Here is a 21,743-nt window from a genome sequence, read left to right on the forward strand (position 1 = left end):
CTGGGTAGGTCCCATGAATAAATCAATAAAGGGAGATTGTGTCGTAATAAATTTTAGAGACAAGAAAGCAGTCGAACACATTTGTAATTGGCAGAGATCTAATTTTAATTCGCCTATTCTCTCATTACCTCTGTCTTTCTTTTACTACGGCCAATCACAATCTATCTTACATACGCCTGGTTTATTAGCTCCAGCCAATGAAGGTAGGATCCACTGCCATTTAAATCTACAGGATGGGCTGGACAAGCCCTCTAGTTTAGAGGACTGCGATTGACGTCAGCCCCTGGTTAGGAAAGTACAACATAACATAGATCAAGATATCACCACGAATGCCCATAGCTGTAAACCCATTAACTTGATTACTAATATCAATGATTATCGTTACAGTAGCAAAATTAATTCGCAGAATGCTGAACCATTATTGAACACAAACCAGCTAGGGGCAGTATATGGGAAAGCACCAGGGGGAAAAACGGGATGCCTAATACACTGCACAGATAGCCCAAGCGGTCTGCTCAACATGGGTACATGTTTGGAAGACAGCTTGGACTATCCTGAGAGAACCGGCCAAAGAACCCCACTACAGAATATAGTATCCAACAAGGGGGCAAGGGGGGAAGGAAAGAAAAGAGAACTCTGTCAATCTTGTCGTGGAATATTGCAGGTCTGAGCTCCAAAATCGAAAGCCCAGATTGGATGGCCTTCACGACGGGATATGACATCTGTCTCTTCCAAGAGACATGGGCAATGGATCCTATACACTGCAGTGGTTACCTTAATTTCTACGTACCAGCTAAAAAAAGCAAAAGAGGCCGCCCTTCTGGTGGCCTAACTATATGGGTAAAGCAGGATACGGAGATCCACATAAAAGCAGGTCCCAAGTCTAGCAATGATATAATCTCAATAAGACTGACCCTCCAGTCTGGTCACAATGTGGAACTCTTTAACGTATATGCGCGTGGTCTTCCGGGGGGGAAAAAATCTCCTGTTGTACAAGATCTTGAAGATATTTTAGACCTCTTGCCATCCAGCATACTGCCTTTAGTAGCAGGTGATTTTAACACTTCTTTTGAGCCCCTTGGCCATGACATATCTCAACTTACTGTTGAGGAAGATACTAGATGGGGAATCCCGTCCCTAGAAATTGCTCCCATAAAAAAATGGACAGAGGCTGCAATCCAGCTAAAAGGTCTGTGCTTAGGAAGCCATCTGAGGGCCGCAAATGGCAGAAGTAAATCGGATATACGCGCTAAGAATAGCTTTGTTAGCGGCCATAGGGAGAGCCGTATAGATTATTTTCTTATTCACGTACAGTTTTGGGCAAATCTTATTGATATGACCGTTACTGACCGTATTGAGAGTGACCATCAACCACTTGTGGTGCTGTTTGATCAACCTCCTAAAGGTGGACCTGCAGCACGGCAGCTGAATCCCGTGCAGAATCAATTCTTGGCCAACAATCAGCGTTATCTAAAATGGGATAGGATTATAGAAGACCCAAACTCATTGGTTGCAATAAAGGAAGAAGTAACTAATGTTTTACAATCCCTCGAAACTCTGACAGACATGTGTTCCCACCAGTCTGTCGTAGTAGCCCATAACATATTTTTTGAGGGCTTGAAGAAATACTTTATCAAACCTACTCCCAAAAGACCTCCCAAATACCATAATACTGTGGGTTGGTACAGCGCTGACTGTAAGGAAGCACGAGCAAAACTTGGTAGAGCACTCAGGGCGAAAGATGCTTCCTCAGTAAAATTGGCAAGGGTGGAATACAGGAGAACAATATATAATGCGAAAAGAATATGGGATAATGGAAAGTGGAAAGATCTTCTCGAAGCCTGTAGATTAAGGAATAGCAAGCAATTCTGGGACATCTATAAGTGGGATAGGGGAGGTCTCCCTGAAAAGCCCCAGAATAATGTGGATAAGAATTCCTGGATTGGTTATTTTAAACCACAGTATGCAGCTCCTATAGAAGATGCACCTAGTGGTGACACTAACTACCATGTGTACTACACAGAAGTAGTATTTCTTTTAAGTGACGTGGAACAGGCCTTAGATAAAGTTATCAAGGGTAAAGCCCCCGGGATGGATGGAATCCCTGCAGACGTGTTTCTTAGTGAAAGGTACCTATGGTGCAGATACATCCTGCACCTTGCTAATGCAATTGCTCAGGGTGCCAACATTCCCGCCTCTTGGAAGGGAGCTGAAATAGTCCCCGTATTTAAAAAGGGAGACAAGTCTATTGCGGCTAATTATAGGCCAATTAGCCTTATTGACTCAATCCAGAAGATAGTGGCCCGCCTATTCTTACACAAGATCCTATTATGGGTCGAAGAACAGGACATCCTAAGTCCCGCTCAGGCGGGTTTCCGCAAGCGGACAAGCACAATTGATCAAATCTTCCGCTTTGTTATCATATATTGGAAGATAGTGATCTTAGCTAAGGGTGCATTATATGCCGTTTTCGTGGATCTAAAAGCAGCATTTGACCTGGTTCCACGAACCAAACTCTGGGCTGTTATGAGGGAGATGGGTTGTGCACCTGAACTCCTTTCTGTAGCCATCCGCTTTCATGAGGACAACGTGGCATGGGTCCGCTGGGGGGAGGTGGGTGAGGTGACGGAAGACTTCCCGGTTGACAGGGGTGTGAGACAGGGGTGCGTTTTGGCGCCTACCCTGTTCTCGCTCTTTGTCAACGGTGTGGTGGACTTTCTCTCACGGACCCCCACCGATGCACCTGTTTTGGCCGGTTCACGAGTTCCCATCCTCATGTTTGCGGATGACACGCTGATTATCTCCAAGACCCCAAGTGGCCTGCAGAAGGCACTTGGACGCTTTGAAGAGTTCTGCAAACTGAGGGGTTTGTTGGTAAACACCGAAAAGACCAAATTTATGTCCTTCAATGCACATAGATCATTCGGGGGGAAAATATTCATGAATAACCTACCCGTGGAGGAGGTAGCCTCCTTCACATATCTTGGTATTACACTTCAGAAGGATATGCGATGGGACTCCCAAATGGACCGAGTGATACTAACACACAAACAAAAATCAGGTGCCCTTTTGACCAGATTTAATAAATCTTACACAAAACCAATTTCCCCAGCTCTGGAAGCCTACGGTGCAATGGTGCTGAGCTCATGTTTATATGGGTCTGAGCTCTGGGGCTTTAGCAACTTGGATAAACTGGTAGTGCTTGAAAATGCATTTTTACATAAAATCACAAGCTTACCTGCCAGTACACCACTGCGCCCTTTATTGTTAGATTTAGGTAAAAAAACATTGGCACACCTCGTCAAGCTCCGCCCGCTGCTATATTGGCGTCGCCTTTGGTGCACAGACGAGCTTGAGCACTATAAGTGCGGCTTCATGGACATAATTAAATCTAATTCATCACTTAACATTCCTTGGTTATGCAGCATAAAATCCCTTCTGCGCAGCATAGGTCTGTTTGAGCCTTGGAACGACCCAGAAAATGCTACCTTCCCTTCTAAGAGCAAACTGAAAGCTATCTACTGGGAATGGGTCTACATGATAGAAACTACACAAGGCCTCTCCTCCCACTTAACAGGTCGCTTTCTTGATTTTAAAAATAGTCCATTACTCGAAAGCTACTGGGACATAATAGAGAGGCCCTTTGACCGCAAGCTATACTTTCAGCTACGGGTGGGTGCCCTTCCGGTTGCAGAATTCACTTCAAATTGGAAAAATACTCAAAACAAAAATTATAAATGCTACAACTGCACTGAGGAATGCGAATCTGTCGAACACTTGCTATTTTTCTGCCCAATGTACATACAACCCCGTAAAATTTGGATAAAACCTGTATGTAAATTGTTGGGCATTAGGAACTATCGGACAGCCCTTCGCATTATGAGCACTGACCCTGCCCCTTTCATTTGTATAGCAGTGGCCAAATTTCTAGGGTGGGCTTGGGGCTTACGATCTAAAGCACTGAGATATGATGGCAAATTGTAGCAATCGATTGCACTAGTACAAACCTATTGAAACTTTAACTTTTATGATGGAAACACATACAAAGGTCTTACATACGTGTTATTTTAACTCTGTGAATATCTATATACAGTTTTTAATAGTTTTTTAGCTTATTGATGGTTGAAATATTGAATTTAATGCTTGTCTTAAATATTTTTTAGGTAATTTATATGTGAGATGTTTGTTTGTGCTTTTATGACTCAACTGTCGAATAAAGCTTAATTGAATTGATATAACATTTAAGAAATCCCTTAAAATATGAAATTTGTCCAGCCATTTGCGGAAACTTATTGTAGTAAATATCCAACTTTTCAGTGACTGGCCCATAGTACTTTATAGTCGATGAGAAGGATGTGCCTTTTAGTGTTGTCCTATGTCTCTCATACAATTAGACATTTTTATAGTTCATTGGGCATTAAAGTAATTTAAGGACAATTTAAGCCTTGTATTACAATATTATATTTCTTTCTCCAATAGGATCCTATGCAGAATCCAAAGGACAAAGTCCCAGAAGTAAGTTGAGAAGCATGTACATCACAAAAGTCACTTAACTAAAATAAGTTGTTCACCCTTTTTTATTTTACTTTCACTGAATATTGACACATTGAATCAGTGAGTGTTACTTTTAGAAGTTGTTTCCTTTATATTTGTATGTGCAACCTTTGTCTAAAACAGATTCCTGATAGATTGATCACGTTTTCATCTCGTGTTGATGAGTAGTTTCCAGATGAAATGTTTTGTTGGCTCATCTTCATTTGGCTTACCCATAAAAAATGTTAATTAAGATAGCTGAGCCAATAGCAGAAGTGGGGGGCTACATTTTCAAGGATAATCTTACAGCCTTGCGAGGTCTACACTGGTTGCAAATTTCTGTGACAGTGGGTGGTGAAATATCTGCCTTACCGGCTCCTTCCTGAACTTCTGGTGTGCTGGCGGGCTTAAGACGATGATGCAGGGTCAGCCTATGGCTGTCAGCCGCTTCTGCTTGCGGAAAGAGGGGACAAGTACTGACAAACATTTGGGACAGCAGACTTATGTGAACCTTTGAAATCTCCCACCTGGAATACAGAATTTGGAGAGATCTCAGGGTGAAGTATTTATATATGTACCACTATATTGACTGAAGCAACTCTACTAATGAGAAGGTAGTTATTAGGGAAGAAAGTAGCAACAGCCCCTTTGGACAATAGTGAAAATCCCAACAGAGGTTGGGGGTGGAGGGATCCCAGGGTACGCAGTCCTGTTCAATGATTTATAGATGTTATTGTTATAAAAGGTCCTTAAGCAAGTACTAATTACATGTCAAACATCAAGCTTGAGTTTAAAATCTTTATTTGCTTATTTTGTCTTTCAGCCACCTGAAAAGGAGTCTGTATACAGTAAGAATATGATCATTTTAAGTATTGTTTCTATTCCATACAAAAGTTGTTTAGAAAAAAAGACACCCTTATAGCAAATGCACAATCAATGTGGAAACGGCATTGTGCCTTATAATGGTTACAAGATATTGAGTATTCGGTACATTTCCGACTGATTGCATTGTCCCATTAATGCTTAGTAGTCATTTTTTGCAATATCTTGAATCAACACTAAAAATTTGAATTATAACATTTTAAATGATCGTAGTTTACCACGGGATCCGCCTGAAACCATTTGCACCCTGAAAGTAGCATTTATGATATGTCTATGGCTTTCTTTCTAGGGTCTTGTCCATCTGTTTTTTCTTGTTACTTTGATAATGACTCATTACCATAATTATGTACAACTGTAACTTAGTTGCACAGGATCTCACTCAATTTAATGTGAAGTGGCAGAGTGGCAGGGCACAGCATTTATTAGGGCTCATGTAATTGTAAGTCATATGCTGTCAAATGTAAGTATAAAACCCTCCTGAAAAAGCCACACACCTTTTGTTTTTCTACCATGCATGAAAATACTAACTTACACCTGAAGACCTGGACACACATATTTGCCAAAATAAGTCTGTCATTGTTAGGTTTTTATTTATTACGTCTCTTAGGCATATATAAAGTCATGAGGTCATATGTGGGGTTGGGGGGGGTGCAGGTGAAGTTCTACACAACGCATTTTTATGGGCTTGGAATAGCTACCTTTTGTCATTTTCTTCCAGTTTTAACAGCTGAATGTTAATATTTGGTGGCAACCAGGTTTATCCCTCTGTGCTATTCTCTGACACACTTCAGGTGAAAAAGAGGCACTTTATGTGACACACTCATGCAGTGAAGGAGGTGAGGCATTTGTAATTTAATGTTTGGAATCTAATACCACTTTTTCTCAAGACAACCTATACAAGTTAGGTTACATTATCTTTAGTATATGTAGAACAAAACACCATAGAACGTCACCTCTCCTAGTTCAAGGAGCTAGAATTACTCCACCCTAAACATACCATCTCCTCATTTTAAAGTTGACATTGCTCAGATTAGTGTCAGTGCAAAGCCATGAACAGCCTGATGTGAAGCTCATGTGAAAGAGGACCCAGTTGTTAGTGGACCCTTTCCACAATGGTCTTATTAAACAGAGGCTGTAAACATTTATGGTTCCAGATTGTTTCATTTTGTTTGATATTCTGTTTTTAGCACAACATCAGAAGTGGGAACAAAGTATATTTTAATTGAAAGATTTAAAAACCTGTTTATTTTCTTGTTTAGCAGAATTTACAGCACCACCGCCGAAGCCAAAAAGGTTAACTACGCAGGTGTGTAAAAATGTTTAACCTAATCTTTCCATATCTACATATTACACAGTGTGAGACAGGTGACTGTGCATGGCTTGCTTACCAGTAGCCTTCATCGCTCTTCGTACGGGTTTTACTCCACAAATCCCTTTATATTACTGAGGCGAGTTCTTGCCATGGAAACAGATGACTGAGTTATTCCTAAAATTTAAATGTTTTTCCCAATATTTTGGATTTTATGTGGGATTTTGTCTAATAACACTCTCCGCCTGCTGTTTATATAAAAATATTCACCGCTCGCCATACGTCCTGGTTACTTGCGAGGAGTAGCTCTCGCAGACGAGGGCTGCTGAAGGTCCTAGAAAGGAATCCATGGACTTTCATGAGAAAGACCTATAATCTGCGTAATGAAGATTACCATTAGCTATCAGGCTACTATCGCCTTTTACATCTTATCACCATATCTGTTTATTGAGGATGTATCACGCAATCCCAGATCAAATCCACCTAAGAGTCCCCCGCACTAGGCTGTAAATACACCATGCACAAATTGCAACTCAAAGCACCACTCTAGAAATTGAGTAGTAAAAAGGTTCTTGTAGCATAGAAATTATAAACAAAGACTTAAGAAGAAAAAGCCACATATTTACCAGGCTGAGCAACTGCTAAGAAGAACTGGTCCAATAGGTGTCAAAGACTAGTGCCTGGTGCACAACTGGGAATGTGTGTGAATTTCTAAAAGTAATAATTATGCATCCATTTGTATGGGTACTACTAAAGGTTCAGATTTAGGACCCATTAACAAAGCCATTTGGAGTACCTAAGGTAGTACTCCTGTAATAGTCATTTACATACTATTGAATGCCTTTGTAAATTTGACTCAAAACTTCTAAAATAGAAATACAATGGGATTATGCTGCGACTATACATATACATTTGATGCATATAGTGCCTTGATTCCACTTTTATTAACAGCTTTGGACTTTTGTGGGCAATTGAAAAGGCATATACGTGTATAGAAAATAGTTCTCCTGCACAACTATTCTCTGCACTCATAAATGCTTTCCGGGCCCTAACTTTTTTTAATGAGAAGGGGCTCATATATTTGTAATATATTTGTATCAAGAAACAAAACTAACATGTACTATATTTAGGTAAAGGAACTTTTTTTAATGAGAAGGGGCTCATATATTTGTAATATATTTTTTATCAAGAAACAAAACTAACATGCACTATATATGGGTAAAGGAACTTTTTTTAATGAGAAGGGGCTCATATATTTCTAATATATTTGTATCAAGAAACAAAACTAACGTACTATATTTGGGTAAATGAACTTTTTTAATGAGAAGGGGCTCATATATGTGTAATATATGTGGATCAAGAAACAAAACAAGCATACTATATTTGGGTAGAGAAACCATACACTATCTACCACATGGATCAGTAGTAAGCCTGGGCAAAGCACTACGCTACGCTCGCGTAGTTTGCGAAGTTCGCGCTACTTCGCACTACGCGAATTGCACGTAGCACAGTGCGAACACGCGTAGCGTAGTGTTGCGTAGTGCTGCGGTAATTTTTTGCTTGCTCGCAGTCCTCAACGTCAAGTTGGCGACCGCGAGCAAGCAAAATGACATCCCGGCGAGACTTTTTCCTTGTTCGCGATCAGCAACATCAAGTTGGCGATCGCGAGCATGGAAAATAAACCTCCCGGCGAGATTCCCAACGCGAGGAGGTCAGGTTTCTCATTGCGAGTGGTCGCGTATGCTTGCGGCAGCTCGCGATGAGAAACTACCAGTTCGCGTTGAGAAAGCTGCCGCTCGACTAAAAATCTACTCGAGCAGCAGAAAACTACAGCTCGCACTGTGCAAGATGCCATTTTCAATGATTGCACAGTGCCGGTTGCTTGTCCGCACTGTGCAATCATTGAAAACGACATCTGGCACAGTGCGAACAAGGTACTACGCAGTTCGCGAAGTGCTACGCGTAGCTCGCGTAGTGCGAAGTGCAGTTTGCGTAGCTTCGCAAAGTGCTACTTCGCGAACTACGCCCAGGATTAATCAGTAGCCACTATGATTCACCAAGGCAAACCAAAACAAGTTGGTGGAGGTGTGGGTTACGATACGGACAACAGGGAATAGATCCTGTGGAGGGTAGATCCATTACTAGAGGTTCTCTCACTCTGCTGCTTCCATCCAAATAATTCTAACAAAACGTTGTCACTTTGCTGTCCAATATGGAGTCTTGTCCCATCAAAATGTCCTGGATGGAATATACTCGACCACCAGACATTACTTGTGGATATCTCCACTCTGAATCCCAATAATCAGTGACTTGGATACCCAAGAAATCCACAGTATCTTGATGCACTGTTTAGGTACTTCTGCGACTCACTTGTTCAAGATAGTCTAATGGACATTAATTTCAGTGTTTGCATTAATCTTTTGTCAGCTCTTCTTACCTTAATATTTGTTGCAGAGGCTTTGTCAATTGAAGCTATGAAGTTCCTCTTCCAAGCTCCTGTGCTGGTCTAGAAACAAGTTGGCTAGTGGTAAAACTTGGGTGTGTGGTTCCCTCTTATAGAATTTGAATTTGAATTTATTAAAGTGCTTTCGGGCCACAATAAAAACAAACCTGCCTTTCACATATACAATTAAAAAATATAAAAAGGATTTCAAAAAGTTTAAAAGAAAACTAAAATGCAGCGTACTTTAAAAATCAACATCAGATAAGTCAGGCCCAATTAGTAAAAGGACATAAAACAACGGCTCTGAGCAGACAATCAAGATGGCTCACGAGGTAATAAAATCAATATAGCAAATATTGACGCTGAAAGTGTTCTGATTAAGTATTCAGGAGATTTGTCCAGATGTCCCAGCTGAGCCTCAGGTATAGGCCTGTTGCCCTGGTCACATGTCCCGCAAAGTCACGGAGCAAAATAAAGTTTGGCCCGCTTTGTTTCCAGGTTGCTCTTTGCATTGGATCTTAGTTATAGTAATGGACCTAACTTTGCCATAGTAGCTACAGGCCACATAATATGTTACAGACCCTCGCGACCCAGAAAAGTAATGTCAGAGACCTACAAGTTGCATCTGTTCTGAATTTAATTTAGGAGCAGGCACCCCCCTAGCTATAGTGAACAATCTTCTTTCTCTGTGGTTTTCTAGGAGAACAAAATATTGTTGAGCGTAGGGGTAGGGGTCAAACAGGCCAACATGAGCACTCCATTTTAAGTTTTCAAAGGCCACGGTTGTTTCTTGGAGTCTTAAGCTCGAGGATGGCTTGCTTATTAAGGCGTTTTTCCTCTTGCTTGGTAACAGATTAAGGTTCTAGTATGGCAATATGTCCCGCCTCTCTGCTTTCTTATTCCATTGAATCACGTAGCTGGATTTAGGCTGCATGGAGAAGTGTTCTTTCCAGGCTTTATCCACGTTGTGAGTAGTTCTTGAACTCAACCTTTTCAGTCTATGTTTGGTGGCGGCTATTTGACATTTCGACTTGATTGAGGAGCAACCGACATTCTCCTCCAATACCGCTGTGGGGAAACTTGCTGCCAAAACGTCCTCTCACATTGTCATATCCATTCTCTTGACCTGCCAAGCCCCCCACTGCTCGGCTCCATGGGATATTTAACTACCCACTTTTGCTTAAAAAGCTTTGTCAGTGAAGCTGGAGAACCTGTGATGATGCTCATCCACCAACCTCAAAATTGCATTTGTGGCGGCTTCTGAGTTGCCCTAATGGTTTGTATATGGGTTGTCAATGTTACTGTTTTGGTAATTATCACACCTAGATTTTTAAAGGCTGCAACTTCATCTAGTTTCTCATGGTTTATGAAAAATAAAATGCATACTTGCCGTTGAAGATCATTTTTTTTGTTTTACTGATGTTAAGCACCAAGTTATTTTCCTTGCAGTACATTTCCATTGCCAGAAGCTGGTTCTGCAGGGCTTTAGGGGGTTTTGCTATGAGGATGGAGTCATTGACGTAGAGGAGAGCTGGGATCTTCAAGTCTTTAATTCATGGAACATCTGCTGACGCTTTCATGACTTCCTCACTTATGTCGTTAATATATTCCCTGTTATAAAAAGTCCACAACCAGGTAGAATGAGATCTTGCAATAACTAATGCAAGGTTGACTGGCAGGAGGCTAGCACTCAGACCTTCTGCACTAACCTCCACCCCCCAGAGCAACAAGGGACCATCCTCGTGCACAATGAACTGAGGAGTTTAAGCCCTCATCGCCTTGACCTCTCTAGAGGCATGAAGCAGAGTTAAATTACTGGCTGCACGACACCCTGAGATTGAGATCTGGCGGGTCATAAGGAAGAGTGAGAGCAGGTTCTGACACCTATAGTTTCTAATATACATACAGTATGTTTTGGGTCAACCCTTTGTTCATAATTGGATAACTTCTTTTCTATCTGAATTGCCCCCTCTTTATTTAATGACTGTCTTCGTTTTTCTTATTTTGGGTCCACCCAAGAGCACTTAAGACTTGCAGTGCTTAGTTGAGTTGTATCCTTCCACATTACTTCCATTCAGTTAACTACTTTTTCTTTTCCTTTAAGTACATGTGTTTTCTTGCTCACTTCCCATGTGCTTCTTCAGCATCACTTTAGCCCAGCCCCCTCACTTTCTCATTTTGCTCACCCCATTCCTTTCCTCAGTTTGTCCTCTTTCTCTTTTTGCTTCTCCAGCCCCTCCCCAATCACTTCTGTTGCTTATCCCACCCACTTCCCTCTTTTTATTTTCTAAATATTTCCACCCCTACTCCATCGTTACTTCCTGCTTCTCCCCCGCTTGTGGCCCCCTTACCCGCCCCTAGGCAAATTTATTGTACTTTCTTTGGCCCCCTACACTATCACTGTGCTCCTATCGTAAATAATTTCAAGATGGCCGCTGGTGAGTACCCCTGTGCATGCATACATAGTAGGCACCAAGAAATCGTTTTGTATTATTTAAACAAGCCCATTAAAAAATGCCCTCAATTGATGTGTGTGCATTCACCGTGGCCATTTTTAAATGGGTTTATTGAAATATTCCAAACCCATTCAAAGATGACTGCCATGGATGCACATGCATCCACTGTGGCCATCTTTGAATTGGTTTGCTCGTAAATAAAAAATGCCTTCTAAAAAAGGTTCCTGGATTCACTTCTATCAACAGCAGCTATTTGATACATTTTAAAAAATATTGGCAACGCCAACGGTTTTCACTGCTGAGACCTATTTGCTTTGTCATTTTGCAACAGTGTGATCAGACATATGTCAATGTGGAGGGATGTGTGGGTCTCTGGTGTTCTTTGCAAGCCTTTTCCTTGGTTTCATAGGGATCAAGCATAGCATTTTGTATACATCAATTTGCAAATTTCTGAAAGCTATGTACTCATTCCTCTAAATGACATTTGACATGTTATATGCATGAAAATATATTTTAAGTACTTTGATACTATCAGTTGGTAAGAAGTAAGTTAAATTCCTAGCCTTGCTGACACTCTTTATGTACAAATCACACTCAGTTTCCTGCAGATAATTTAGTTTTTAGAATATTGGTGCGGGGTTTAGCAGTTCCTCCTTCTTATTGTGTCTAGGGAAAGTGCAAGCTGGATGCTATACAAGTTACTTGATCAAATGTACAAATAGATTACATTTAGATTTCCCAGTAAAACCATATACAAGTCATAGTGTCCAATACTTATTACCTATTTTCGGTTTAAAATGTCTCCTCTTTTCCTGCCAGTCATTGGCGATATCTAAGTTGAATAGGTAGGCATTAAGACCTTTCCGAAGAGCTTGATGGATGATTTTCTATTGATGTCAATGGGTATCTGTGTTTCAAGATTTTGGGGCAGCAACAGAGAAGGCTTTGTTACCAAAGTTGAGGGTACATGATTTGGGGAACAGGATTTGGGAATCATCAAAAGGGATTGATTGCCAGATCTGAGTATTCCTTGAGTATGGCGCCAGACAACTCTCTTGACCATTTTGTGTACAATAGTAATGGCTTTAAAACATATTCTATAAGGAACTGTAAACCAGTATAGGTTTCTTCTGGCACTGGAAATCAACTTTGACTTTTTACGCCATTTATAAGCCAGTTTGCTGTATTCTGGACTCTTTGTAACTAATTCAGTAAGTATTTGGTAGTTGGCAAGATAGTGGCATTTCCATAATCCAATTTATTGAATTATGCCGTTTATGATCGGGGTTCTGAGCTTCAGATTAGTGTATAGAAAGACGTATGTAAGTGTTTTTTCAGAAGAAAGAAACAAGGCTGACCAACCTTGGTTGCATGAGTCCGAAGGCCCAAGTCAGAATCCAACCTGGATCCGGAGGTTGCGTGTGGAACTGTCTGGTTTTGGGAGAGGACCCATACAAGAGGGACACGATAGTTCAATGTAGGAAGTACTAACCAAAAGAAGCTCAGTTGTATCTGGATTTAGCTTTAAAAGATTCTTGACATCCACCACCATATCATATGGGGCTTCTAAGACTGGCATGCATGTCTTGCTGGAAAGATATTGCTATCAAAAGTGCCTAAGATTCAGGATCGCCAAAGAGCATTGCATTTGTTTGTGCAATTGAAAAACGATACCTACCTACAACTAAGCACAGTGCTATTATTATTTCAATGCAGATGAGACTGAATGAAGTCTATTGCCAAAAAGTAGATAATGGGGAGGTCTTTCCCAAGAACCATTAAAATATATAGATCTCCAAAAATTGTGCAAGAAAGCAATTAAATGCTTAATGAAGCCACTGTTTGTGATTACCGTTCGCTCATTGGCCAAGTTGAGTGCATGATAACAAGTACTCCTGTGTCGCAGCCTGGCCGGATACCCATCTTGAGTGGGCTGTTTAGGGCTCTCATCTCCAAAGCTGCAGCAGTGCATAACCGCAGCTCGGAATTACGTAGGAGCTTCTGTTTTAGTTCTAGATTATGGTTAATTTAAATTTTTCCTCACCAACAATGTGCATTGTTTAGGACTTGTAAAAATCCATGTTTTGCCAGAGCCAGTGCTTCGATAAGCCTTTGCTGGTTGCATGCGAAAACATTTTGTCTTGGCCAGTCTTGGGCACAGCCCTGGACTTCAAAGTTTGCCCACATTGCCATCTGACATTGAAGTTTCCATAAACATATGGCATTCAGTCAAGACTCTAGAGCTGTTTCACACTTCAAATTCTAAAGCATCTTCAGCCATTCTTGCCTGCCCAGCATAGCTTCTGCTACTTCCACCTACCACTAGACACTAGTTTGTCATGTCCAGAGTCAGGGCTTGCTAACCTAATGATAACCGAGCCCGAACCGCTCCATCTGGAAACTCTGTCAAAGTTCCTATTAGGCTGAGTGTGGCTCCTTCAGCCAGCCCTGACTTTCCAGCATAAGCACTTTGCATGCTGGGAATGTTATACCTCTAAGGGTAAACGTGTCATTGGCAGTATGACAGCTTTGCACCATGAACTTGGCTTCACATGTCATGCACAGTGCTGTTTCACAGACTTCCCATCAGCTCCTCTTTTATGGGATTTCTTAGACCCATAAGGCAATAACTGGTGCGAAAACTATCCTAGTGCAAATAACATTAGTTCCAGTTAACTGCTGTTCTATTGTACCTGATTATATCCTGTGGGGATAAGATGTTTTTGCACCTGTTTTTGTCAATGCTTGTACAGATTGCACGCTGTTTGACATGAACGATTACAATTACTTATAAACTAGTGTTTAATGCCTATGCCAATTTGATCGTGCATCCTAATTAAATCAATTGCTCATAGGTGTGCAGAAATTTGCACCCATTTTAGCTCTCAGGAGTCTAAATGATGCCATTAGCATCATGCAGCTATTTGCATGTTCACACTAGATGTTAAATGGTTTATATTCAATTGTTTGTTCCAACCACTTTTTAAAAAAATATTTGATTTTCAATTGTAGGTGTCTTTACGTTTAAAAACAGGGTTTTTTTTGTTTTACCTTTCTTTTTAAGAAGAGCTTAATTCCCCTTCGATTACGGCTCTGTCTAACATCTCTGCTTCCACTCCATTTATTTTGGCATTCATTATTTTCAATGCTGTAGCACTAATATTAACTTGTAAGTAGGCAGCACTATTACAGGAATTTCCTGCGGTCAAGTTCATTTCTGTGTGTGGGGCTGACCATGGTTTGTGTCTGAGATTACTGGAAAGGTTTACAATTGCTGGGCAGGGGCATGCCATTTTCTCATCTACATTATTGTTATTATTCATCATGCTTTTGACTCCATGCTTTACAAGTTCTGCTTTTTACGGTTTTAGGCTCAGCCCATCCAGCCTATTCAGCCAACTCCAACTGCAAACCTGGACCGAACAGAAGATAAAGTTTACTTCAATGTGATGGAGCTGGTCAAAGCAGTGCTTCAGCTCAAGAATGATGTTGGCCAGCTTCCTCCTGATGGGTATCCTCTTGTTGTAAAGGTGAGCACCAAAGACCCCCCCTGCTATGGTAGTGATGTGTGGTCCTCTCCTGGATGCTCACTGGCTGCTGAGTCTTTTAGTGTCTGCCAGAGAATGGACATGAGACCCTTCTCGGATTATGTAGAGGATGTGTGCTGATGCCATGGAAAGCCAATAGTCCTTCTACTGGCTGATGGAGAGGATCATTATCCTTTGTGAGATTTGTGTTAGATCCTGGTCATAGCCACGATCAGCTTGAAATATGAGAAATAGGGTTCAGGGTAAGCTACGGAGAAAGCATCCGAGGCTTGTAACAGAAAGCACTATACCACCAAAATCTATTAAAAAACAATTTATCTCCTCCGGATCCAGTGCAGGGAGCTGTTCACATGGCAGGATTGTCCCGAGCATGACAAATTAGAGTTGTATGCTCTAAATTAAGGGTGGTCTTGGGGCACTAGCCTCTGAGTTAAGTGTTCTGACTTGGCAGCACAGCAGTGTCACCAATTAGTGGCTGAGCTCCAGAAAACCCTAAATGGTCACCAACTATTTTATGGGGGAGTAGGTGAATGGTTTTCTTTACACAGAAAATATTTTCTCTGTGGGAAAAAGTTTTAAAAAGTAGCACTGACAAATGCATACTGTTATACTTACCTAATGAATGATTTTCACAAGTGCCCGTGGAGTAGATTCAGGGTCGATAGAGTTATGGAAATTCAAAAACTTTAGAGATTTCCGTTCATTGCTTTTGGTATTTTTGTGAATAGAATTTTGAAATCCACTCCAAATTTAGGAGAGAACTTATGAAGAGTAGATTTCTACCTCTTAAAACAATATTTGTGATTGAGCCATGTATTTTGAATGTATCTATAGAGCTTGCATTAAGGCATACTGTCTGAGATGATTATTGGTTAAGGGTTCTATTATTACAATTAAAAGCAGACATTTTTCGGAAAAACACCTCTCTGTATAAAATGATGACTTCCTCTTTAGCACTTGTGGTTTCAACCTATAAACTATACAATATGCGATACTGTGGCAAACGTATTCCTCTGTACTAGGATGTATTTCTATATTTGTTTGATGCATACACATCTAGAGTCTCACAATGATGAAGGCCACTCATGATCCATGGCCCCCATTATAGAACATTTATGGCCTGGCAAGGTGGATTGCAAATATCCCCACCTGGTATACATTCCCAGGTGGTAAGGAAAGAAATTACATAGTGATATCTCCTTCCACCCAGTCACATCTCCCAGGGGTCCTCTGGACTACCATTGAGAAATGCCCCTGCTCGGTAGATTCGGACAATGTGGTGAAGGGGCACTCTGACGCAATGTCCCTGGTAGAAACACATTTGCACCCAGCCGCACCTTCAGAAGAAGATGGATATCATTTGAAAGAGGCATATCCCCATGCATTGAGGTCTATGTGAGTGAAATGTAAACCATCACTGTGTCCCACTGGGACAGTTTTATCACTGATGAGAATCCTCAGCTATTCTGTACCAGGAGGCGTATTTTATGTAATGGCTTCCAAAGTTTTAACAGGATGTGTCATTTGGTCCAAAGACTATTTTTTTAAAGTAGAGAGAAATATTGTTTGTGGGTGATCTAATGTGAATATGCTTTTCCCCACAGTCGGCACACACGCAGTTTGGAGGAAAAAAAATTCTGAATCTTACCCATAACTTGCAGGGGACTGAATTGTAATGACCAGTGTATGTGATGTCACAGCACTGTGTTCTGTGGTGTTGCAGGAATTAGTTCTGCAACACCGTGCTCACTGTCAATGCAATCCTTAGTGATTTGGGGAGCCCCTGTTCTCTGCTCTAGCAGTAGGAAGGATGGCATGATTCTGTTGCAGTATGTTGCTTGCATTGTTCAAGCTGGTGTTATCTTGTTTACAGAATGTGGGACTGACCCTTCGACTGCTAATAACAAGTGTGGATGAGATTCTGCCGACACTACCTTCAACATCACGTACTGAGGTAGGCCCAGGGAATGTTATGAGGATAATGATGCTGAGTATTTGTGCATGCCCATCGAAGGTTAATTAGAAACAGGCAATTATGGGAAGCCTTTAAAGTAACACTGTGGGTTGATGAAAAAATATTTCCATACTCATAGCTACTGCTTTGTGCCTTAGTTCTTGATAAAACTATTGTAAAAGGGCTCCCTCAAGGGACTTTTTTATGAATTTTCACGGTGAAAGGATTTGCTAATTTATTTATTTCGTTGCAGTCTTAAAATTGATAGGACAACATAGAATTCTTTTTACAAATATGTTCATCCTCTAGGTGCAATTGAAATATGGTGGTGATGATCAATTGAAAATACTTTGAGTAGGTTTACCTTACTATACTATAAATTGAGGAAGGGTCATAATATCGTTTAGAAAAGGTGATGAACACATGGATGCACGAATAGCTAATACGGTAATATGAAGGTATTCTTTCAAAAAGACAGAACAGATTAGTTGTTATTACACACACATAACGGCTAAAAGGGTTTCAGATGATAATATTTTTTTGTATTAATTTTAAATATGCATGCTTATCAGGAAGTTAGCTCTTTCTTGAACGTCACAATATATGTTTTCCCACAAATGGCAATATTAGATGTACTTCAGGCATGCTGCTGTGGGCCAAGCATGGTGTGGATAAAACACTTAATAATGACCTTGTGCAGAGTCAATTCTGTGAAAACACTTTCAGATACAAGAGGTTTTTGTACATACCAGACAAAAAGTGAAAATATCATGTGCAGGTAAAAACAATTTACCCGTTTCTGGAAGGCGAACATGCTGTAATTTCAGTTCACATATTTGTCTGACGATCTCTATTTTTTGTTAATTGCAGATCGAAGGGACACAGAAACTACTAAATAAAGACCTTGCAGAGCTGATCAATAAGATGCGCATGGCCCAGCAAAACTCAATGACTTCACTGAGCGAGGAGTGCAAGAAACAGATGCTGACAGCAGCTCACACCCTGGCTGTGGATGCAAAGAACCTGCTTGATGCTGTTGACCAGGCCAGGGTGATAGGCAACTTAGCGAAACCCGCCATAGACTGATGGGAGTCAACACTCCAGCGCAGGATCCAAAATACAGCTTCAAGCTCAGCGCTGCTTCCGGCCAGATACCCTCCCTTTGTGTTGTATTTATCGATTTTACGAATACAGAGAGGCTGCTCAGTCCTGGTGGTGCATGTTCATCGAGGGAATCGCAGACGTCTTTGTATCCAATGCTGCTAAAGGTCCATGAGGAACAGAGTGGAGAGGAGAATGGAGCTTCCATAAAAGAAAGACCCCTCAAGACTTGTCAGGATGGGCCATGAGAACCTACAAGGAACAGGGACATTTCCAAGTCGTGTAGAAATTATTTTTGCAGTTCTAGTTGCAGGTTTTCCTCAGGGTCGACGTTGAGCCCCTTGGCCGTTGTGCTGATGTCCTTTTTTATTTGATTGGAAGTAATGTTTATTTGACAGAGCATACTGCAATTCATCCAGGTGACTGTATTTCTCAAAACAGGGACACCATTTTTATTTTTTTCTTCTAACTGGAGAATGAAAATGGCAATTAGGCTTGAGGTTCCAAGGAATATGCTCTTTAGTGGTCCACTAATTTATCTCCAGGTGGATGTCACTCCTAATAGCAATGACTGCAGTAGATTGCACATAAATTTCCTTTTGTCTATTTTGAACTGTGAGTCAAAAATATAAAGTGCTTCTGAGCTCTGGGAGGTCCGTTTCAATATGAACAGGAACAATATTTGCATTAAGGCTCTTTAAAATAGTATATAAGCGAGAAAGGCCAAAAGCAGAAGCCAAAACACAAGTAGTCTGACATAAATGTATAAGTATTTTTGTGAAAAAGTCTTTATATTTGATTATTTGTTTAAACAAAAAACAGTGGTTAAGCTTTGTTCAGTATTTTCAATCATATCAATGGCTTATTTACTATTACTTTTTCCTTATCTATATTTGATTTTCCGGTGAGAGGGGACATTTTTTGTAGGCTCTCACTTGTACTGATAAATAAGGTGTTCATGGGTTCTTGCATGCATTCTTCTAAAAGTCTTCAGAATCTTAGCAATCTTCTCCAGTCACAGTCTCTTCTTGGTAACATCTTTTACGTTCCTTGTAAAATTGACTAGGTGATAGATTGGTGTTTACTAGGAAGCTATGCCATTTCAGAGAAGACTACACAAAGGATACCATTGCACAGAATTTCCTCAAGGAACCCACTACAATGTTTCTTTTTTCAATTAACTTTACTTCAGTACTCACAACCCACCTGCTACAATCAGTTCTTCCTATCCCAAACCTTTCTGTATCCCTAAGCGTAACCATAACTATTACAGTCTCTGTTAAAATGATCTTCTTTGTAGACCACTGCCCTGTAGTGTATGAATGTTTGATTTCGCAGGGTTTTGATTTTGACTTACCCATAGTTGTGTAGTTTCCATTTTCTACACGCTATTTTATTTTTCCCTTGGAATTGTTAGCTGGTTCTAAGCAATCACAAGTATTTTGTGCGTGAGTGCACCCCATGGTTATTTTTTTATCGCAAGCAAATCAAGATAATTTGTAATAGAATGCATATCTTGCTTAGCTTTTACTCACAACCGACTAAATACAAAGTGCACCCATGTACAAAATGCCTGTGAAAGTGTATAGATTCAGTTGGAACCTGTCAGTCCCTCCACCCACAGAAAAAATGGGAATTTGTATGGTTTTTAGAGGATTACACAAACTTCTCAAAGAAAAAATATAAATAACTGAAAATACACTTAATCCTAAGCCTTACCCTAACACTACCTATAAACAACCCATAATGAAACTCTAGCCTCCCATAGCGCCTGGATACTCTCATGGGTGATAGTGAGCTATAAAAATACCGATAACAGAACATAACATAGCAGGACATGTTCTTCGCATTGAAGGAGGAATAGATTAAAGTAATTCAAGCCCAAAGTGTGTTTTCTTCCATACAGTAACACTCCATTTTAAGAGGCAGCTGATCTTTAAGGACCTGGGGCCTAAACAGTGGAGCTTATGTTGAATCTAAATATACCATGAACTTAGCTCTCCAGTAAGTAAGGACATTTTATAGGAATGAAAACTGGTACCATTTTACATTACTCTGAGGAAGGGCACGACAAAGGAATATTTATTTAGAATCGGGCCACTATATTTTTACTGTGAATAAGGCCAAAAGTACCTTTTACTTTTACTTTTTAAGTGGGTGTTTTCTGCACAAGATTATTCCCAGTGTTTGTTCCTGCTCCTCATTTCCTGTGTACTCGGGTTCACCCTGCTGTTGTGGGGTTGGGCCCATGGAAAACAATTAAAAATGTATGTTGAAAATGATCTCTCATGTATTTGGTTTTCTAAAATGGTAGGAAGGTCAACTTCCTTCCACTGGGTCCTCCTCTACCCTTCTTTCACCAGCTCTTTCTGTATCCGAATGGCCGTCATTCAGAAAAAATTAAGTGACATTTTTAAATCGCTGCAAATCTAATAATCAGGTAAGTCTTAAGCACCGCCTCGTCCAACAGCAACGTCAAAGTAATTATAAACGATAGATGCCAGTGTACTAAAAAAAAAATTCAAACAAGCTTCTCATTTTCAAAAATATAAATACAATTTTTTTAAATAAAATATTGTTTTGCACAGATCCAGAAAAACATTTATGTTGGTCTCCATAGTGCATTTGTAAGAGATTAAATGCCTCTAGCAGTATCTATTTACAATTTATAATATTTCAGTTCAATTTATTTAAAATTTTGAAAATCAATAAAATAACGTACAAAATGTATGGTACGATCTAAGATAAAGCACTATTACTTCAATATGCAGAATAAAATAAAATATGAGTAAAATAAAATCCAAATCTCTGGCTCGGTCCTGGACCTGAGGCTGTTCCTTCAACAGCTCAACTTCGCGCTCAAGTCAATGTCCATTTCTATACGCAAGCATAGGAAAGCGGAGCAATACTTGGCCCAGCCCTGCCATTCTAATACCATAGAAAAGGCGTGAGAGCGTCACAATGCCAGTTACATCAAGGTCTTCAACTACAGAACCAATTGTTCAGCTCGTCTCAACATGCCTCAAATGTCCCAGGCCTTCCTCCAAATTGAGACCTTTAAGGAGGTCATTCTGCAAATGTTTAATGCATTTCCTGCTTCCACTTCTGCACCTTTGGGCTCCCCCAGTTGGGTTACTCACACTGTCTGCCCTGTTGGGACTCATTACTATGTATAATGCCATCTGCTCCAGCCCTGAAACCCACTTTACCCTGACCCCGAGGGCAGCGCCACTGGAGCTGGAGGATGATCTCGTGCAGAGGCCAATGTCAGACCCTTAACCTACTTTGGCTTGAGTCTGATTGATGTGCTATGAAAGAGCAATTAATCCTCCTGCAACTTGAGTCTATGTTCAAAATAGTTTATTGAGTTTTCATATTAAACAATAAACAAGAGACAATACAAAAAAATAGTACCGAAAAAGTACCCAATTACAATTGAATTATAATGAAAAACAGCCATTAAATTACAATAGGAAAAAACTGTAAATATAATATTCCTAGAAAAATAAAAGGGAGG

General features: G+C 40.4%; 1 protein-coding gene across 5 annotated transcripts in view; it reads left to right on the plus strand.

The window, feature by feature from the left end:
• Positions 1–20,505, plus strand: part of PTK2B (protein tyrosine kinase 2 beta) — a 509,984-nt gene extending 489,479 nt beyond the window's left edge. For 3 of the 5 annotated variants that reach the window (XM_085613103.1, XM_085613101.1, XM_085613105.1), the window contains 6 exons: positions 4,480–4,515; positions 5,357–5,381; positions 6,675–6,721; positions 14,995–15,153; positions 17,045–17,125; positions 17,996–20,505. In XM_085613103.1, the coding sequence (XP_085469229.1) occupies positions 4,480–4,515; positions 5,357–5,381; positions 6,675–6,721; positions 14,995–15,153; positions 17,045–17,125; positions 17,996–18,211 (564 nt within the window). In that variant the 3' untranslated portion in view covers positions 18,212–20,505. The remainder of the gene's footprint in view (positions 1–4,479; positions 4,516–5,356; positions 5,382–6,674; positions 6,722–14,994; positions 15,154–17,044; positions 17,126–17,995) is intronic. The other 2 variants (XM_085613104.1, XM_085613106.1) reach the window with 1 other exon arrangement.
• The last annotated feature ends 1,238 nt before the right edge of the window (positions 20,506–21,743 follow it).

Source organism: Triturus cristatus, chromosome 6 (genome assembly GCF_964204655.1).
Source record: "Triturus cristatus chromosome 6, aTriCri1.1, whole genome shotgun sequence".
In the NCBI taxonomy this organism is placed as follows: Eukaryota; Metazoa; Chordata; class Amphibia; order Caudata; family Salamandridae; genus Triturus; species Triturus cristatus.